The sequence below is a fragment of the Gobius niger genome (assembly GCF_951799975.1).
Source record: "Gobius niger genome assembly, chromosome: 3".
Classification (NCBI taxonomy): Eukaryota; Metazoa; Chordata; class Actinopteri; order Gobiiformes; family Gobiidae; genus Gobius; species Gobius niger.
Genome location: NC_136854.1, coordinates 26,027,246 through 26,043,789, shown reverse-complemented (window position 1 = coordinate 26,043,789; position 16,544 = coordinate 26,027,246). Strand labels below are relative to the sequence as shown.

The window sequence follows — 16,544 nt, the reverse complement described above, 5'->3', positions numbered from 1 at the left end:
AAACTTCAGGTTCACCTATCATTTTTATAGGCAGCCATTGAGAAGACAAAGATGACAGGTTTTCACTCACATTAATGAGCCAATGGTGAAGATGGGAAAGAAGGATGAGGAAGGAGAGCGAGAGAAAGAGCCATAAAAGTGAGGCGAGACATCCAAGGCCAACTTATGGATAAGCCCCTCGCACTGGTCAGGCTAACGACAAACTAGAGATTCACTTCACTGCTGCATAGCCAAGCAATACATGGTACAAACAAAAGTAATTTCAACTTCATTTATTCAGGTCAAATACTGTGAAAATGAGTATATTTGAAAATGATTAATCTCCAGGCATTTTAAAGCACACATTTCGCCCAAACTGTCGCTGAAAACATTAGTGTCTATTTCTCATGTTTCAGCAGCAGCTGGGATGATCCTGAACCTCCTGCTCAGACCGGGGAGAGCTGGTCCTCTTGTGTCTTTATGTAATGAATACTAATGAGGGCTTTAGTCAGCTGCAACTTTCTTGCCTCCCTAAGTGGCAGGAGTCTGGTAAACAGAAATAACTGTTGTCTCATTATACTTAATAACCCAGGGAGAATTGTGAAGTTTGTTGGAGTTGTTTTGTGGGGTTGGAGGGGTGGGTGGCTCTGGTCAGCCACAGCAGCTCTGCAGCAGGCACTGAGCGGTGCTGTCTAAGTGTGATTTGGCACAGTAGGGAATCTTGGGTTTTTGGCACACTTGACAAGAGACTCACTGCAGCACAGAACATACAGGGCCAAATTTGTAACAATAGTAGCAATTAAAACAGTTTTCTCTCTCTTGACAAAACAAACCTAAAGTTGTGTTATCCTTTATATTAACCCTTTATAAGGCAAGTGACTTTTTTGGGGGGTAATTTACACACACTTTACATTTGGCCTCCCTGCTGCACATCAGTATAAGGAAAAGAAGCATGTAGTCCACACTCAGCCTATCAGAAGAGACCCCCCTACATCACAGATCTCACTACTGTGGCAGAAAACCAGCAGAGTCTGGTCGCGCTCTAAACTTCCTGTTTTCTCTGAAGTCTGAAAAAGACCCAAGTCTGGCTAAATTCATGGCACATTTCTTTACATAACTTGAAAACTAACCATGGTAAGTTGATGAAACTCACACATTTGGTGAAAAGCTGTCCTAAGTGATGATATATGTGTTGGTTTTGGAGGACGTAGTGAAATAAGTGAAATTATATCAGGAAAAAGGCAGGCCTGTTCATTAGTTTTGTCCATATTTGAACATGCCCGTTGCACCTATTATTCATACTTACAGTATGTCTTGACAAAAGAACCAATATGTTTTTATGTTGCCGAAGAGTATTTTTAATGACATTTTCAGGCAAACAATAATGGAGGTGACTGACCCCGCCCACTGCACGTAAAGCACAATCAGAAACCAATATGTAAATATGCTGGATTTTAACCATAGAGTCTTTTCCATTTGTTGTCCCTAGACAGCTGTTCACTTACAGTCAGTTGGAGTCAGTTAATGGAGTCACAATCACATAATTGTACAATTTTGTATCTCATCAATAATTATATTAACAAGGCTGATTCATTCAAATGTACTTACATCAATATCAGTTACATTTGATTCAGTTCCATTATCTTTTAGATAATGACTTATTTAAAGTGCTGCGGTGCATTACACATAGCCCAAAGCTGCATTTTAAATGTTTCATCAATTATGTCCACACTAAACGTGCTGATCTAACCCATTCCTTTCATTTTGAATGCTTTAAAGCTGTAATTGGTAAATTGTCCCACTAGACACTTGACAAACGTTTTTTCCTCACAGGAACCTCACAGTCGCCCCTAGTGGTCGTCCAGACAGTTGTTCTGTATTTAACGTTTGTATGAGGTGGTGGAGTCAACCCATGTAAGCTTCTATAAATCAGACAAGTGTTTTTAAATTCTCAAAGTGCCTATGCCAAAATGCCAGTAGTAAAGCTATCAAAATTGTTTTTTGCTGGGCATTTGTGCTGCTAAAGTGATATATAGGAGCTATGATGTTTCCAATTCATCACAACATTCCTGGAGTGGAGTTTGGTTGCATTCATGCATGTGTTTACTTTTTCTCCTCTCATTTATTCATATTTTTTCTGATAAAAAAAAAGAAAGAAAAGTAAACCAACCAATTAAACCCATAATTCCGTATCTCAATAATTCTTACATGTCCTTTTGTTTTGTTGTTGGGAACAAGAAACCAGAAGAACAACTATTGCTGGATCACACAAAAGAAGCACAACCACAACCCACAGCCACTTACCAATTCATTTTATGTCTTGTTTTATTGTTGCTGGGCAAAACACCGTAAATTCTAATTGTCTGCTTAATGGTAAGTGCACAAAACAAACAACACAGTCAATGTCATTTAGCCATCACGGTGTCCTCATTGAAACACAATGTGATTTAGTGAACGCCGCCACATCCACCGACAGTCACGTCCGCACCTGCAGCATTAAAGGCTTTCTCTGACTGAGGAATATAGCTTTAGGGAGTTTTAACAGCAGGAGACGAGCTGTCAGGAAATTCGACCCATCACAGCTCCGAGAGGTATGGAGTGTGGATGTGTGGGGAAAATAAAACAAGTTCTGGAGATAAATATCTTTATACTGCAGTGTACATCACACAGCAGATACGGGGCATCGAGCTCCAAATACCATTCATCTCAGCTGTCACAATCTAAATGCTGTACCTGCAATGATCAGCCATGAAGCAACGGAGGCAATTTCTCGCAAACAACACATTTATTTCTGAAAAATACCGCACATGCCAGTAAGCAGCAGTATAAAACTTAATTCTTGGTTGCTGTAACAACTGTCAAACCCCCACATTTGTTGATACTCAATTGACAATGTTTATAGAAGTGACTACTTTAAAGCAGACAAATGTTCAGGCTGGTAGAAAGGATTTAAGCATGAAATATAGCAGAAATATAGATAAAGGCTTTTTTGTAGTACCACATCTATTGGGTCACTATGGAGAACAATGTTGGTTCCTTGAAATTTGCGAGGTGTATCGACAAAAAATGAAAACAACATCCACGTTAAAGGTGATGTAAATTAATTGTCCAATTTGACTAAAACTTTCCACATAGATATGGGGACTTTATTCCGCAGGCTGTAGCTCCACAAGGTAATGACCCCCCTGCAGAGGTGCACGGAGGCACACCTGAGGCTGTAGCACCAGGCTGAACTCCTGGCTGTGCATTCTAAATGTGTTTATTTCTTTTTCACTTTGGCTCAAAAATAAGTTGCTTAAACCCATCCGCTTGTGCACCGAGGCTCTGGCCCACAGTTACTTTCCAAAATTTGACATTTTGCGCATAGTTTTCATCCTGATTCATTAAGAGTGTTGTGGTTAAAAAATGCGTCATATGTGAAGAGGTGGAGAGCAACATAATTACTTTACTGAAGAAAGCACAACTAAGTGATGGAAAGTGGCTACAGCTGCTTCAAGGCTGTCTGTGGCTTCTCGAACCACAGTCAGACTAACACACGACTGGTTTGTCATAAACAGAATGGCAGTATGCATTGTGTATTTTCCTCCCCCTACATGACCTGTTGACCACAACTGCCTCTAAAACCCTGCACCGTCACTCAAAAAGGTGTTAAAGGTCCTATATCATGCAAAATTAACTTTTTTGAAAAAACAAAATTTTGAACCAAAGTGGATTAACATTTATACCCAACGCGAGTCCCATAATGTAAACAGTGATAGACCAGAGCGATGGTGAGTCAAAACGCGTGTTAGCTTGTGTGTGTTAGCCATTTATGAAGCTGTGTTGCAAATGTCAACTCCTTATAACTGCATTGTGAAATAACTTCACTTTTTGCTGTGTATTTTCTACTGCGGTAAAGTTGTTTGAGAGTAGAGAGGGGGCAGGGTTAACTGAATCGAGGCATTGTGTCTTCTAGGTTTAAAAATACCTCCAGAAAATACTTTTCTTTATCACAAAAATTAGTGCTCTATAGTGGTAGAGGTACAATATATCATATGAATGCCTATACATGCCTATAATTTACTTTGGAATGGCTAAAATAGCATGATACAGATCCTTTAATTCGGGTCAGAAGTGCCGTCATGCACGAGCTTAATATAGAGAACCTGCAGTTACGCTTAAGACCTGAGGTGGAAGTAGTGAGTATAAAAATGATCAACTTGCAGCTAGTCCCTTTAAGGTCACACAGGTTCAGTTAAATTGAGAAAGACACAGACACTTGCTCTGTGGTAAAAGTATAATACGTATGTCCGTGCTCTACTTACTTAATAATAATAATAATAATAATAATAATAATAATAATAATGCATAAGTCTTATATAGCGCTTTTCGGGGGACACAAAGACGCTTTACAAATGGGACGAACAAACAAATAAACAAAGATGGCAGAGCTATTGTTGGTTGTAGGTGAGCTGAAACAAGTGGGTTTTGAGTAGTTTTTTGTAAGTGGCCAGTGAGTCTGAGTTTCTGATGTGGATGGGGAGTGAGTTCCAGAGGGTGGGGGCGCCGATGGCGAAGGCTCGGTCCCCCAAGGTTCGGTGCTTTGATTTAGTGATGGGTTTGAGGAGGTTTAAGTCAGCAGAGCGGAGGCGACGGGATGGGCGGTGGCGTTGTAGGAGGTCTGTGAGGTATGGGGGGGCCTGGTTGTTGAGGGCTTTGTAGGTGATGAGCAGAACTTTGTAGTAGATGCGCTGTTGTACGGGGAGCCAGTGAAGCTGTTGGAGGACGGGGGTGATGTGGTCTCTGGAGCGGGTGTGGGTGAGGAGGCGGGCGGCGGAGTTTTGAACATATTGCAGTTTTTGTAAGTCAGAGGAGGGGAGACCGTACAGGAGGCTATTGCAGTAGTCGAGTCTTGATGTGATAAATGCATGGATCAGAGTTTCAGCAGCAGGTGTGGAGAGGGTGGGGCGGAGGCGAGCAATGTTACGGAGGTGGAAAAAGGCAGTTTTGGTGATTTGACGGATGTGGGGATTGAATGTGAGTGTGGGGTCGAAAATAAAACCAAGATTTCGGATCTGGGGGTAGGTGGTGACTGTGTGGCCATCAACGGAGAGAGTGAAGTCTTGAGAGGGGGGAAGGAGTGATTTTGGACCAATGACGATGATTTCCGATTTATTGCAGTTGAGTTTGAGGACGTTGGTGTTCATCCAGGATTTTATTGCAGAGAGGCAGATAAATAAGTAGGTTCAGTAACTCTCCGTTGAGCTTCAGAAATATTGATTGTTTTTTTAAAGAGTTTTTTATGGGGTTTTTTTGCGAATATTTGCCGGTATATTCGGTAGTTGGCCGGCAACACGGCATCTACGGCAACCAACCATAATACACCAGGTTAGCATTTGCCGAGGCTAACACTTGGGACTAAAACATTACTACATTCTACCTCTCACACAGCCAGGAGGGCATTCGAACAGAGGGGAGCCAGAATTTAATATGGGGCACTTAAGGAGCAGGGAATCACTGTAGGTGTAAATCTCTAAGTTGTGTTAATAACTGTATGAATGGGATGTACCTGAGATCGGAGCCGTGGCGCTCACAGGATAGTGGTAGGTCAGGGAACAGGAAGCTAATCTGATGGGCCATTTATACCGCCAGCCAGCAGGAAGGAACACAACAGGCGCCATGTCACATTTGCAACACACGGGACTCAATCTGCCAACCTGCAACCAGGATTATATCTAACATGTGAGCTATGGCCACCCTGCAGACACTAGGGTATTTACATATTAATGCATTTTTGACCTCAACTAAACTTTAAAGACTACATTTATAAAAATTCTTCCAATGCGTCAATGCACTTTCCTCATGTTTTGTTCAGCTCCTCAAACCCGCTGAATTTTTAGCTCCACACACAGACAAATCCAGTCAATTTACCACAGAGAACGCCATCTAATTGTTTTAAAACCTGTCCATAGATGGGGAGATAGATAAGTCATATTTGCTGTGAATGATGTGAGCTCTTGGTCTAATATAATAAGACCTTGAAAAACTGATTTGGCTGAAAAAACAGTGCTGCTGTCAGCCTCGGTGAGATGCACTAATGGAAATAGATAGCACTTAGTTTGGTAAACAGAAAGAGCTAAAGTGCATTTAGGAACTTGAGCACAAACAAAACAACATTATTGGCTCTCTCAAAGGGAAAAACAGCGAGGAGCACCATTTCTTTGTGGCGTTTTGTGGTGAATGCTTACCTATGGTGAGCTGTCCGGTCAGCTGCCCCTCTCCATTCCTGGCATTGACGGTTACATTACGGTCTGACTGGAGAATCAGTGGACTGTCCTGGACAAGAGAAAGAAGAAAAACAGATTTAGTGAAACACATGTATTTTTCTTTTCTTTTCACATCTGCTCGAATCTGACCTCTTTGCATCTCCTGTACGCACAGCAATATACAAAAGCACACTTATAGCATTCAACATTTCACAAAAAGCAACGATTGACGGTGCCATTGACTTTTATTACCAACAATTACTTAGTGTAGATCCTGACGTGATGATACTGTAGGCTGGTAAATACAGAGAAATCATATTCACTCTCACCTTCATTCATTATGCACATTTATTTGTATTGGAGAGCCAGCGAAGGGCCTGCAATAACACCCTGGCGATGCTAACCACCCTGCCACAGTGCACCCAACATCAGTTTAGTTCAAAAATCAAATTTATTGCACTCCGTTTTGAACTGTGCCTCTCACCCCTTCTCTCCAAAACAGATTTGGGGATGAGATTGCACTTCTACAATTTTGCATGCTCCTGCCTCTCCCTCAGTTAGCCCCGCTGTAGCTCCTGATCTGACCCCTGGTCCCAGTCAATACTGCATTAACCTATGTTACCAATGGGCCTCCGATGCATCAGCCTCCACCACTTACACTTGACACTGTCTCCACCGGCAGCATGACTGCCACAGATAATGCCTTTAATATATTCAGCGCAGCACTCTCCCGCTCCACCTTGCTTTGTCTCTGTGTGTGAGAGACATGTCATGAAAAGCAGTTATTGTTGAGCAAAAATAACAACAATCACATCCTCCATTTGCTGTTCAAAGCCGCACTTTGCTACAATTGTTTATTTTTGAACTTGCTGTAAAACGCAAAATTTATCATCCTCATTATGAAGATAAGTGTGCTATCTTAAGTTCAGGAGCAGGACCTCACGTACGCCCTTTCCGGTGTCTGACCCATAAATACCTCCCGGTCTTGCACAGCGTCTCCTCAGCATTTACGTTGACTTGCTCCTCCCGCCCGTACCGCACCTTTGTTTCATTCCTTCTGTGTTTTAGGTCGGGGGAATGAAAGCCCGAGAGCTCGTCGTCTCCTCCAAAGCCCCAAAACGTCAATTGTCACAACGTTTGCACTGTGTTTCTTGTGAGGGAAATTATTACATAACCAGCAGTGTTATGTTAGAAACATTTATGGGGTTATTATACTTTTTTGGAAAACAGGCAAGCACTAGCTGAAATTGAATTGTTTTGAACAGCTGTGAGTAACAAGACTGCTGTATGAATTATCCAGTATATTAGATGAATTCTGTGTCTTGAATAACTTTCTTTTTACCAATATAATCTGAAAAAACTATCTTGCAAATGAACCCCTTCACATTAGTTTTGATATGTGGATTTTCCGCCTTCATTTCTGGACCTTCAATGGTCTCTAAACTGCTTATTTCTTTTAGTGTCGTGAATTAAATGGTTCATGGATGACCCCATTTCTCTCTTGATTTTTCCAAATTAATATCATTCACATAAAAACTGTGGTTTAAATCGGAAAGCTGTTAATCCATTTGAATGATAGTGACGAGATTTATGTTTTTGCCAATTTCGTCTTGGGGTTAAGTTTGTAAATGTTTATAATGGTTTCAAAAGGCACTGAGAAACATCTAATTTTATTCTAAATTACTCGAATCAGCATCATCAAGCCATTTACAAATTGACCAAAATATAAAATCCCATGAATGAAAGCAAGCTTTAAACCACGTCATACTGATATGGATGTTCCCCCACTAATTTAGTATTCAAGCAGTTTTTCTTCCCTACAATTTGGCCACGCCCTCGAATCCTTAAGGCGCCTCTTACTATTGATGTGATACGTCCAGGTATAGCCATTAACCAACCTACAAATGAGGCCTGCACACTATTTACTATGCGAAGCTTTGCTCCTCTGAAGAATATACTGTACGCTGGATTAATTATTTCCAACGGGCCGTGTGATAGGCTCCAGTACATTATCTTTCCACTCTGTTTAAAGCATTGAAGCGTTTTGTAAAGCATGACAGATGCAATGCACTTCCAATCTTTCCAGCTCAGTGTGCAGTGTGCATGAACAAGCATCGCCCTATTCTTCTAGTGTCACTTAGAAAAATTACCATAGATGGGAAAACCCTGCATGATTAAGTGCTCATATATGCAAATACATACATAGAAATAAGTTTGGTAAACAAGTATGTCTTAATGTGATTTTGATAGAAAGCAGAGTAAGATTAAGGCTGCGCAGGCTGATGAAAACATCCAGGTAATGCAATGCAAATACAGAGAATGTATTTTCATCATAGTGCTGTATTACACTTATTCTGAAACAATATTAGTCTGACATTGCTATACATTTGGAGCTCTTCAGACTAATAAATGAGTTTCATGATGTTATTCCTCTATAGGTGCCATTTTGACTATAGAAACAAATAGAACATTTATCCTCATATTTTATATTTTACCCCGTTTATCATTGCATTACAATACCACTGCTTTGAGACAGCCCATCATTTCTATTGAATTGCACAAAAGTGCAAAATTGCAATAAAGCTTTGTAAATCTGTTATGAATAATATGATGTGTAGTTTATGTGACTGGATTGGTGAATTTAAATCTGTAAATGTAATCCTGTTGGTAGGTGATTATAACGGGAACAATGGGGTTGTAATTTTTGTTTTCTTTTTGTAACTCTGTGTTTTGTATATTGTTTGTTGATGTGTATTGTAACGTATTGTCCCTATCCATAAGCTTTACGCTTCTGGGGATTCCCTTTTTACAAAACGGACTAATACCAACAATAATGAACAATTTATAATGATCACTTTTTGCAAAATAAATACATTTAAAAGGCGTAGATTTGTACAGTGCGATAGTGCAATAAATAAAAACCCGTTATTCTAAAGCAGGGGTCTCCAAGTAAATTTTGCTGGGGGCCAAAATATATCGGGAGTGCATAACCATGACCATACACAAAAGCTCCAGTAAAATATGTTTTGATTGGGAAAATACTATTGAGGAAACTTTTTTCAATCAATGAATAATAATGAGCCTGACAGGACTGTAACCCCGGCGTACACTTGTATTGCACTTAACAAGCCTGTGTCACAAGTCTCTGCTACACTGTAGTCATTATTCATTCACTCCACACTTGATGGTGAGCTGCCATTATAGCCACAGCTGCCCAGGGGCAGACTGTCCATTTACCACGTGATTGTAATGTGTTGTTTATATCCTGATCTCTTTTTATGTCAGTGCCCTCTGCTGGACCAGCTGCCCCATAGTGGCTGGAGTGAGCTTTTTTTTTTGACATACTCAGGAACTTGTGCGCTATAAGTCAGGGGCCGGATTGAATCATCACACGGGCCGGATATGGCCTGTTGGAGACCCCTGTTGTGAAGCCTGCAGTAAACCCTTGATATACACAGTCTTCCTAATGAATTTGGTGATGCCGTTACGTCATCTCTCCACCAATGCTCCGTGGCGCTGTTCATCCCCATCCTGCTACATGCTTTAGTGAGTCATGATTCCCTAATGTTAACTTATAATGAGCAGTGGACAGACTTTTTTACTCATGGCTCCACCATATTATATTTGTAATCGTGAAACCAGTTTATTAAGTAACACTCTTCATGGCCTAAAGAACCTCAGCCTTCTGTTCTGAGGAAAACTTATGCAGAGAACTGCATTATGAGAGTTGTCAGGTGACCCGCTCCTGCCCTAATGACGCCCTCTCTCCCAGTGTGCAGTACACCGAGCGACCTCCAGAGGGCCCTCTACCGACATTCATGCTTGGGGCCCCTTGGTACCCTTGTTACGCCACTGCCTGCTCCTCAAACCAACCGCGGACAAGCAGACTAAATACATGCATGAGAGGAACCAGGGGAGATTGCTATTGCAGAGCAGCAAATGAGAGTATATTTTAGGGCATAATTGATTTTTCCAGGAGAGAAAGGGAAAATAATTATTATTGCTGTACACAAACAAGTTCCAAGTTTTGATTCCTGAATTCAAAAGGTTTATTACTGAGGCAAGCAATGTTGATTAAAAATAACCTTTACTTTTTTAACCATTATTTTGTAAAATTACACAGTTTGCTGATTCTTCAAGCCAACTCGCTCTCTTTCCTCTTGTATCGAAGGCCAAACATGATTTAATCAAAACATTTTAAAGGAACCACACCAGTGCCATTAGAGAGTCCCTCACTATCTGTTCACCATTCAAAAGCGAGTCCCCCACTGTTGTCCTCAAAAGCACTGATTTTTTAAAAAGCTCTCTTTAACTAATGCTTGTGATGATTGATCTTAGTTTAGCTCTTGGAAATGAAGAGGATCTTGAGTCCGCAGCGTTTTTCATGTTCATCTTCAAAAAGTCTACATCAAATGCATAAATGATACACAATGTTTTAGATGTTTTAAATCTAATCAGGGCTGGTACATAGTCCTGCGTGCATTTCATAGCGCATGATATAATCATAACTCCAGGCTGTTCAAAAACCTTCAAGGGATTGAGAATAAAAGATTGTTGAAAACATGTTTTAACCATCTCATTAAAATGTGCACCGATCCATCCCATTATTGAAACAAAGACAAAATGTAGACACAAGCCTTGTCTATAAAATATGTTATTTGGAGGTTGTGGTGGTCAAAGTACTTGGGGGACAAACCTCCTCCCTTGCTCAGTGACATTGAAAAATCCATCTGCACGGCGCCACCTTCTGTTCTGGATTGTGCGTTATTAGGTTTTTGAAATGAACAAAGCCCACGCAGCCAAGTTTGCTTTTTGCTTTGGCACCTTTATATGGATGTAGTGAAGTAGAAAAAAAATCATATTTCTCTTTCAGATGTAGTGAAGCAAAAGTATTCTCAACAAAAAAATCCAGTCAAGTAAAGCACAGATCTTCCAAAAACTCATTCTCTTAAGTACATTCACTTTGTTGGTGACCACCTCTGTTTGGAAGATGCTTGTTTCTCGCAAAATGGTCGACGGTGGATTTCCTTTAGGCAAAGAAAGGCATGTTTATTTATACTGCACATTTCGTACACAAGGCAAATCAAATGCACCTTACAAAAAAAGATATGTGAAATTGCAAATCAGGTTAAAGTTAAGGCAAAGCACATACATAAAAACCTCAAGATATGACCAAGGGGTGGGGCTGAGGAAACGTGTTGAGGCAGACACAGAACGACGGGGGCGTGGTTACGGGGGGTATGTGTGTGCAGTTGTTTACACTCCTTGAAAGTCAGTCTCATGCAAAATATGTCCTTTTCTGGTTTAGCTCTGTTGCCTGGCCTTGAAGGGAAAGTGATGACGGCATTGGAGAGATAAAGCGATCCAGAAATATTCCAGTAATAGTTCATAATTAACTAGCTTTTACTTAGGTATTCAGTTTTTCCCCAACAATTTAACCCTAAAGCTTGGTCCAAATAAGAAAAGTGTCCTTACTCGCATGACAGCTGTCTGGTGCCATTGGCTTTGAAGAATGTGCTAAATCCAGAGAAAGATTTAGTGGGGACAATAACATACCCTCAGAATGAAGCAGGCAAACAGTTTGGGTCAAAATCGCTGCGGGACTATCCAATATGTACACAGTGATTACAGACAAGACTTCTGCAGATAAGCATAGAGACATTCTAATGCAGTCATTATGCACAGGTTTGCTGATTAAACAACACATTGCGCCCAACAGCACTTGGAGATAACACCCCTCACACTTTTATATCTGTTTTATATGCTTCACAGACACATTATTCAGCTGCAGTCAGGAGTTGCCACAGGGAGTATCAGAGAAAGGAAGCGGAGCACACATAAAGCTTAGTCTTAAACAAAGCAGATTACAAGCCGAAACCTGTTAATGCAGTTATAAAATGCAAGATCATAAAGTGTTTTATTGGTGCGGACGTACTTTTTGGCAGCAAGGAGTATGCTTTTATGGGCTTGATACAAAATCCATGTAATATTCTCTATTTATTAGAGGTTTTCAATTTATAATGCTAAAAGAGCGTAACGCGAGTATCTTAAATCACAAATTTCACACATTTTTGGTTTGGTTTTATTTACTCATTATGTTTGTTTGATGGGGAAAGCGTATGTTATGAACACATATGCTTGTCTGAAGTTAAGTTATTGAAGGAATAACAACTGGAACTGTGGCTGAGTAGTTAGCTCTTGCAAAAGCATCCCTGGAGTTAATACGTTTTCCAAATATGTAGTGGGGTCCCTCTGTCATCAACCTAAACACAATCACAATAGTTGAAGATCTGGAGATGGTTTCCTCTGCATTAAGAAAGCGTTGAATACAGGGTTCTCTGCAGAGGCATTAAAGGATACTGTAACATTAATCAGCTCACAGCCTCTGTTCAATGTGTACTATTGTCCAACTTCACCGCATCAAAAGTTACATTCATACTTCTTTAGCGCACTGCACAATAACCTCTTTTAGCCACGCTGACTGTGATTATCTGTCTCCCTACACTCTTTGAAACAAGATATAGGCATACCTTAAAAAGCTATGCCCGGAGCTGTCAATCCAATAAAAGCTTTTATTATGCTCCTTATTCTCAAGTAATTCCCGTCTCTCAGTATGTCCTCGCTCCAACGGTGAGTGTTAAAATGGTCCGGTTGTGAATACCCTCCGAGGCTCACAAGTCACTCCACTCTCTTTGTACCAACCCCAGGCCTGGAGAGGGTTGCATCATGAGTGGCATCCGGGGGATTGTAGCTACATCACAATATTGTATACCTTCTCTATGCATACAAGATTCAAAATGAGAGCAGTTCTGTCGGAATCTACCCAAAAATATGTAAATCAATGACATCAAATGCAAGTGACAATTAAATCAATAGAAAAGACAAAGTAAGCATACTGTTTATGTTAAAGATGTGTGCTTAGCCATCTGTTTGGAACACTCATAGAACACATTCTGACTGATTGCCGACCTAAATTCAATTGTATTTTACGGCAAAAACTAAACAGAAGATTCAGCGTCACAATGAGACAGAGGACCTACCTGCGAGTCAGCTAAACTCCCCATATTGTCCCAACATATGCTGTGTGTTTTCCTTGTTTGAAGTAAGTAAGCTTTATTTACGTTCTTGAGTCCAACTAGCACAGGTGTGCGCTATTTGCAACCCTCCAGACACTGTCCCAAACTCCAGAAAGCATTAATCTGGCTCCACTTGAAGATGAAAAATTATTTGCTGTCATCTCCCCACCATTCCTGCAATTTCTTTCTGATTTATGTAAAAAATGCATTGCATTGTGCTGCTGCATCGCAACAGCCTAGAGAGAACTGCCATTGCAACTATTTATCATTGTACTGTAAATCGCCCCCAAAACAGGGAACAATAACTTATAACTGGTGCCAAACCACTTACAGTAATTGTGCTATGTTTGTGCATGGATGCCACCGAGGTCCGTTGGATGTTTACCAAAACGGATTTTATGGTACAAGTTGTTGGAGCTGAGGTAGGCAAGGTGGCTCAGGGTGAAGGAGAGACATGAAGGAATAACAGAGAGTAAGGGAAGTGGGAGATGACAGGCAGTAAACAGGCACCTCCTGGCTTCAAGCTTTAGGAGAGATAAATCTTAACATGAAGGCTCAGAAAACAAGAGGGATGGGAGGGGAGCGGCGGAGAGGAAGACGGCTATGGAGCATAGAATAGGGTGAACCGCACTGTAGTGTTTTAGAGATAGACGCAGAAAATGGATCTATAAACAGGAGTCACTATGTCAGCCTGCCACAGCCCCCGGCCTTCCAATGGGTGATAATGTTTTATGCTTAAGGGACCCTGACACAACACCCAGCTCTAAGAACTAAAGGGAAAGCCATGAGGATCATCTCCTTATTTGTAAGTCGCACACAATCTCTCTGAATTTACACTACCAAGTTTGCAGCTATATAAAAAAAAAAACACAAACAAACTGAAGTCCCGATCACATGTACTTCTCTCTTTGTATTTCCGTTAAACAGAAAGATTCCATACAAAAGAGGGGGAAAAAATATTGTGGGTGGGGCTCTTGACATAAAGAGCTGCAGAAAATAGAACTAGGCATACAGTATATGGTGCAAATTGCAAAGTCTTGCGTATCATACACGCACTATCATAAAGGTCCAGCAATGCATAGTATCCATATTAGCCATTATAGAGGTAGATTTCCTCTGCAGCCCTGCATGTCCTATAGTAGGCTTTAGAAGCACACAGACCAGATAAGCGTGCAGGACCAAGAAGCTACAGCAAAGCAGATAAGGCTGCAGTGCTCCATTTGCCGTGAAATATTCCCCTGTGGTAAAAAACTTGAGGTGAAGAAGGAATAACTTAACTCGCGAAAAAGTTGTATTTGTAGTAAGTGGGAGAGGACCGTAGAGAGTGACTATTTTTACATATAGAATTTATGGGAGGTACAAAAGATTTAAAACACACCCTATGAACTGATATATCGTATTTACTTACACCTTACAAACTTCCCCCTTTCCAGATTCATTTTGATAACTACTTGAGCCATTATCGCACCTTTCCCAAAACTCTGATAAAAGGAGCCATGTGTTGCAAGTAATGCATTTTATATCTGATACTTATCTGTATCCATGCTACAACAGCTGTCTTTTTTCTTCCCTACACTATCTGTTCCATTCAATTCCCCAGAGCATCACGACAGCTCCTCTTTCATTTGTATTAAAGTCATGGGTCTGTGGGTTTTACCACGTGTGTCCTTAAAGGCCCTTATACTTACAATACATACATTTCAGTTTAACCTCAGCAAAGTCGGGACAATCCATTACTCTTCCTTAGAGGATATAGTAAGGCAGCAGCAGATAGCAAACACAGTCTTATTACAGGTCAACGGCGATAGCATGTGTAGATTAAAGTATCGTGGCTTCAAAGGTGGTATGTAGTATTTTTGTAGACATTTTATTAACATAACCCATTTGTGTCCAAAGATATGAGGTTTTCAAATCCCCTATTGATTTTACTGGTAACTATTGTAATGTTGATTTATTCACGATTACAAAAATATTTTACATGATGCTAAGTGGTTTTGTTTGGGCTCTCAAGACAATTATCCAATCAGAACGAAGAATGAGGCCCAAACTTTAAGGTTGTTAAATATGGCTAAAACCAGTTTTGAAATGAGCATTTAAGAGAGACTTCTCCTTCCACAATCCCAGCATTTGTCCCCAATCAAAGCAGTAGTGCTAGTGCCACCTCCAAAAGCGCATTGACTGAAATCTGGAGGTTCTTAGCTGTCAAATGAGGATTGACATGTTCACATATTGAGGCCAGCAGCCCCAAAGGATTCCAAGTGTGGCCTTTTATAGGCGTGGCTGCAGCAGGTGGTTAATGGGGGCCAACAAACAAACACAAAGAGGAGGGAGAGAGACAATGCACAGAATTAACGGTCTAAAGGATTTACTTGGTTATCAACAGCTGCACGGATAAAGCTACAATGTAACAAGAACTCAAGATACTTTAAACTAACACCAGGAGCCACATTACAATCGTGATACTGATGGGCCTACCTATTACCTAGATAGACTTCTATTCTATTATGCATGTTTTAAGTGGATGAGAAAAACAAAGGCACCTGCAGACAGACAGACATCCAGGCCTCCATGCTCCTCTAATGAAAGCCTATCGGGAGCCTGTCTTTTCACATTTTGACAATTGTTATAAATGAGCAATGAGACATTGTTTTTCAGACACACTATCTCAAAGTCCTCAGATCACAAAACAAGTCTTCTTCACTTTACAGAGGCTTTTAATGAAGCCCATCCTCTCCTTTGGCTAATTTTTCTATCATTCACTTAGTCATGTGGCTTGTTAAGGCCTTGCTGCTGTGACAGGGATTTCCTGATGTTGGCCCTTCCACAGAGCTCTCAGCCATGAGATGAATCCCCAGTGGAGGAGCTGCATCCATAATTACTAGAAATGGTTTACAAGGACCAGACATGAAGTGGGTACTCTGCATGGCCGCATGATGCAGAGAATAAAACATGGGGGGTGGTTTATGTGGATGAGAGAGGAGCAGTTAGACAACCTGGCGCAGAGCTGGATTTAGACTGGAATGAGGGCAATGGAGATAAAGAGCTGTGTAATGGATCTGCATGGGGTCTGTTCTGTACCCATCCCATAGATTTAATATGTTTTTTTCCCCCCTTGGGACACAGGCCATCCATTTCTTCCTTTAACAGTAATGATATGTTATGTGGCTGTAATCATATGTTTTTGATGACCACTCGTAGGGCCAGATTTTCTAAACCAGGTGCTAAATTACAAGTACTTATTTAT

The 16,544-nt window shown here is 40.8% G+C and overlaps 1 protein-coding gene across 2 annotated transcripts in view; it reads right to left on the bottom strand.

Annotated features, from left to right (window-relative positions):
- LOC306961240 (zeta-sarcoglycan-like) overlaps positions 1 to 16,544 on the bottom strand; it is a 285,411-nt gene that overhangs the window by 52,759 nt on the left and 216,108 nt on the right. For both annotated transcript variants that reach the window (XM_079553906.1, XM_079553907.1), the window contains exon 4: positions 6,207 to 6,294. In XM_079553906.1, coding sequence (XP_079410032.1) covers positions 6,207 to 6,294 — 88 coding nt within the window. The remainder of the gene's footprint in view (positions 1 to 6,206; positions 6,295 to 16,544) is intronic.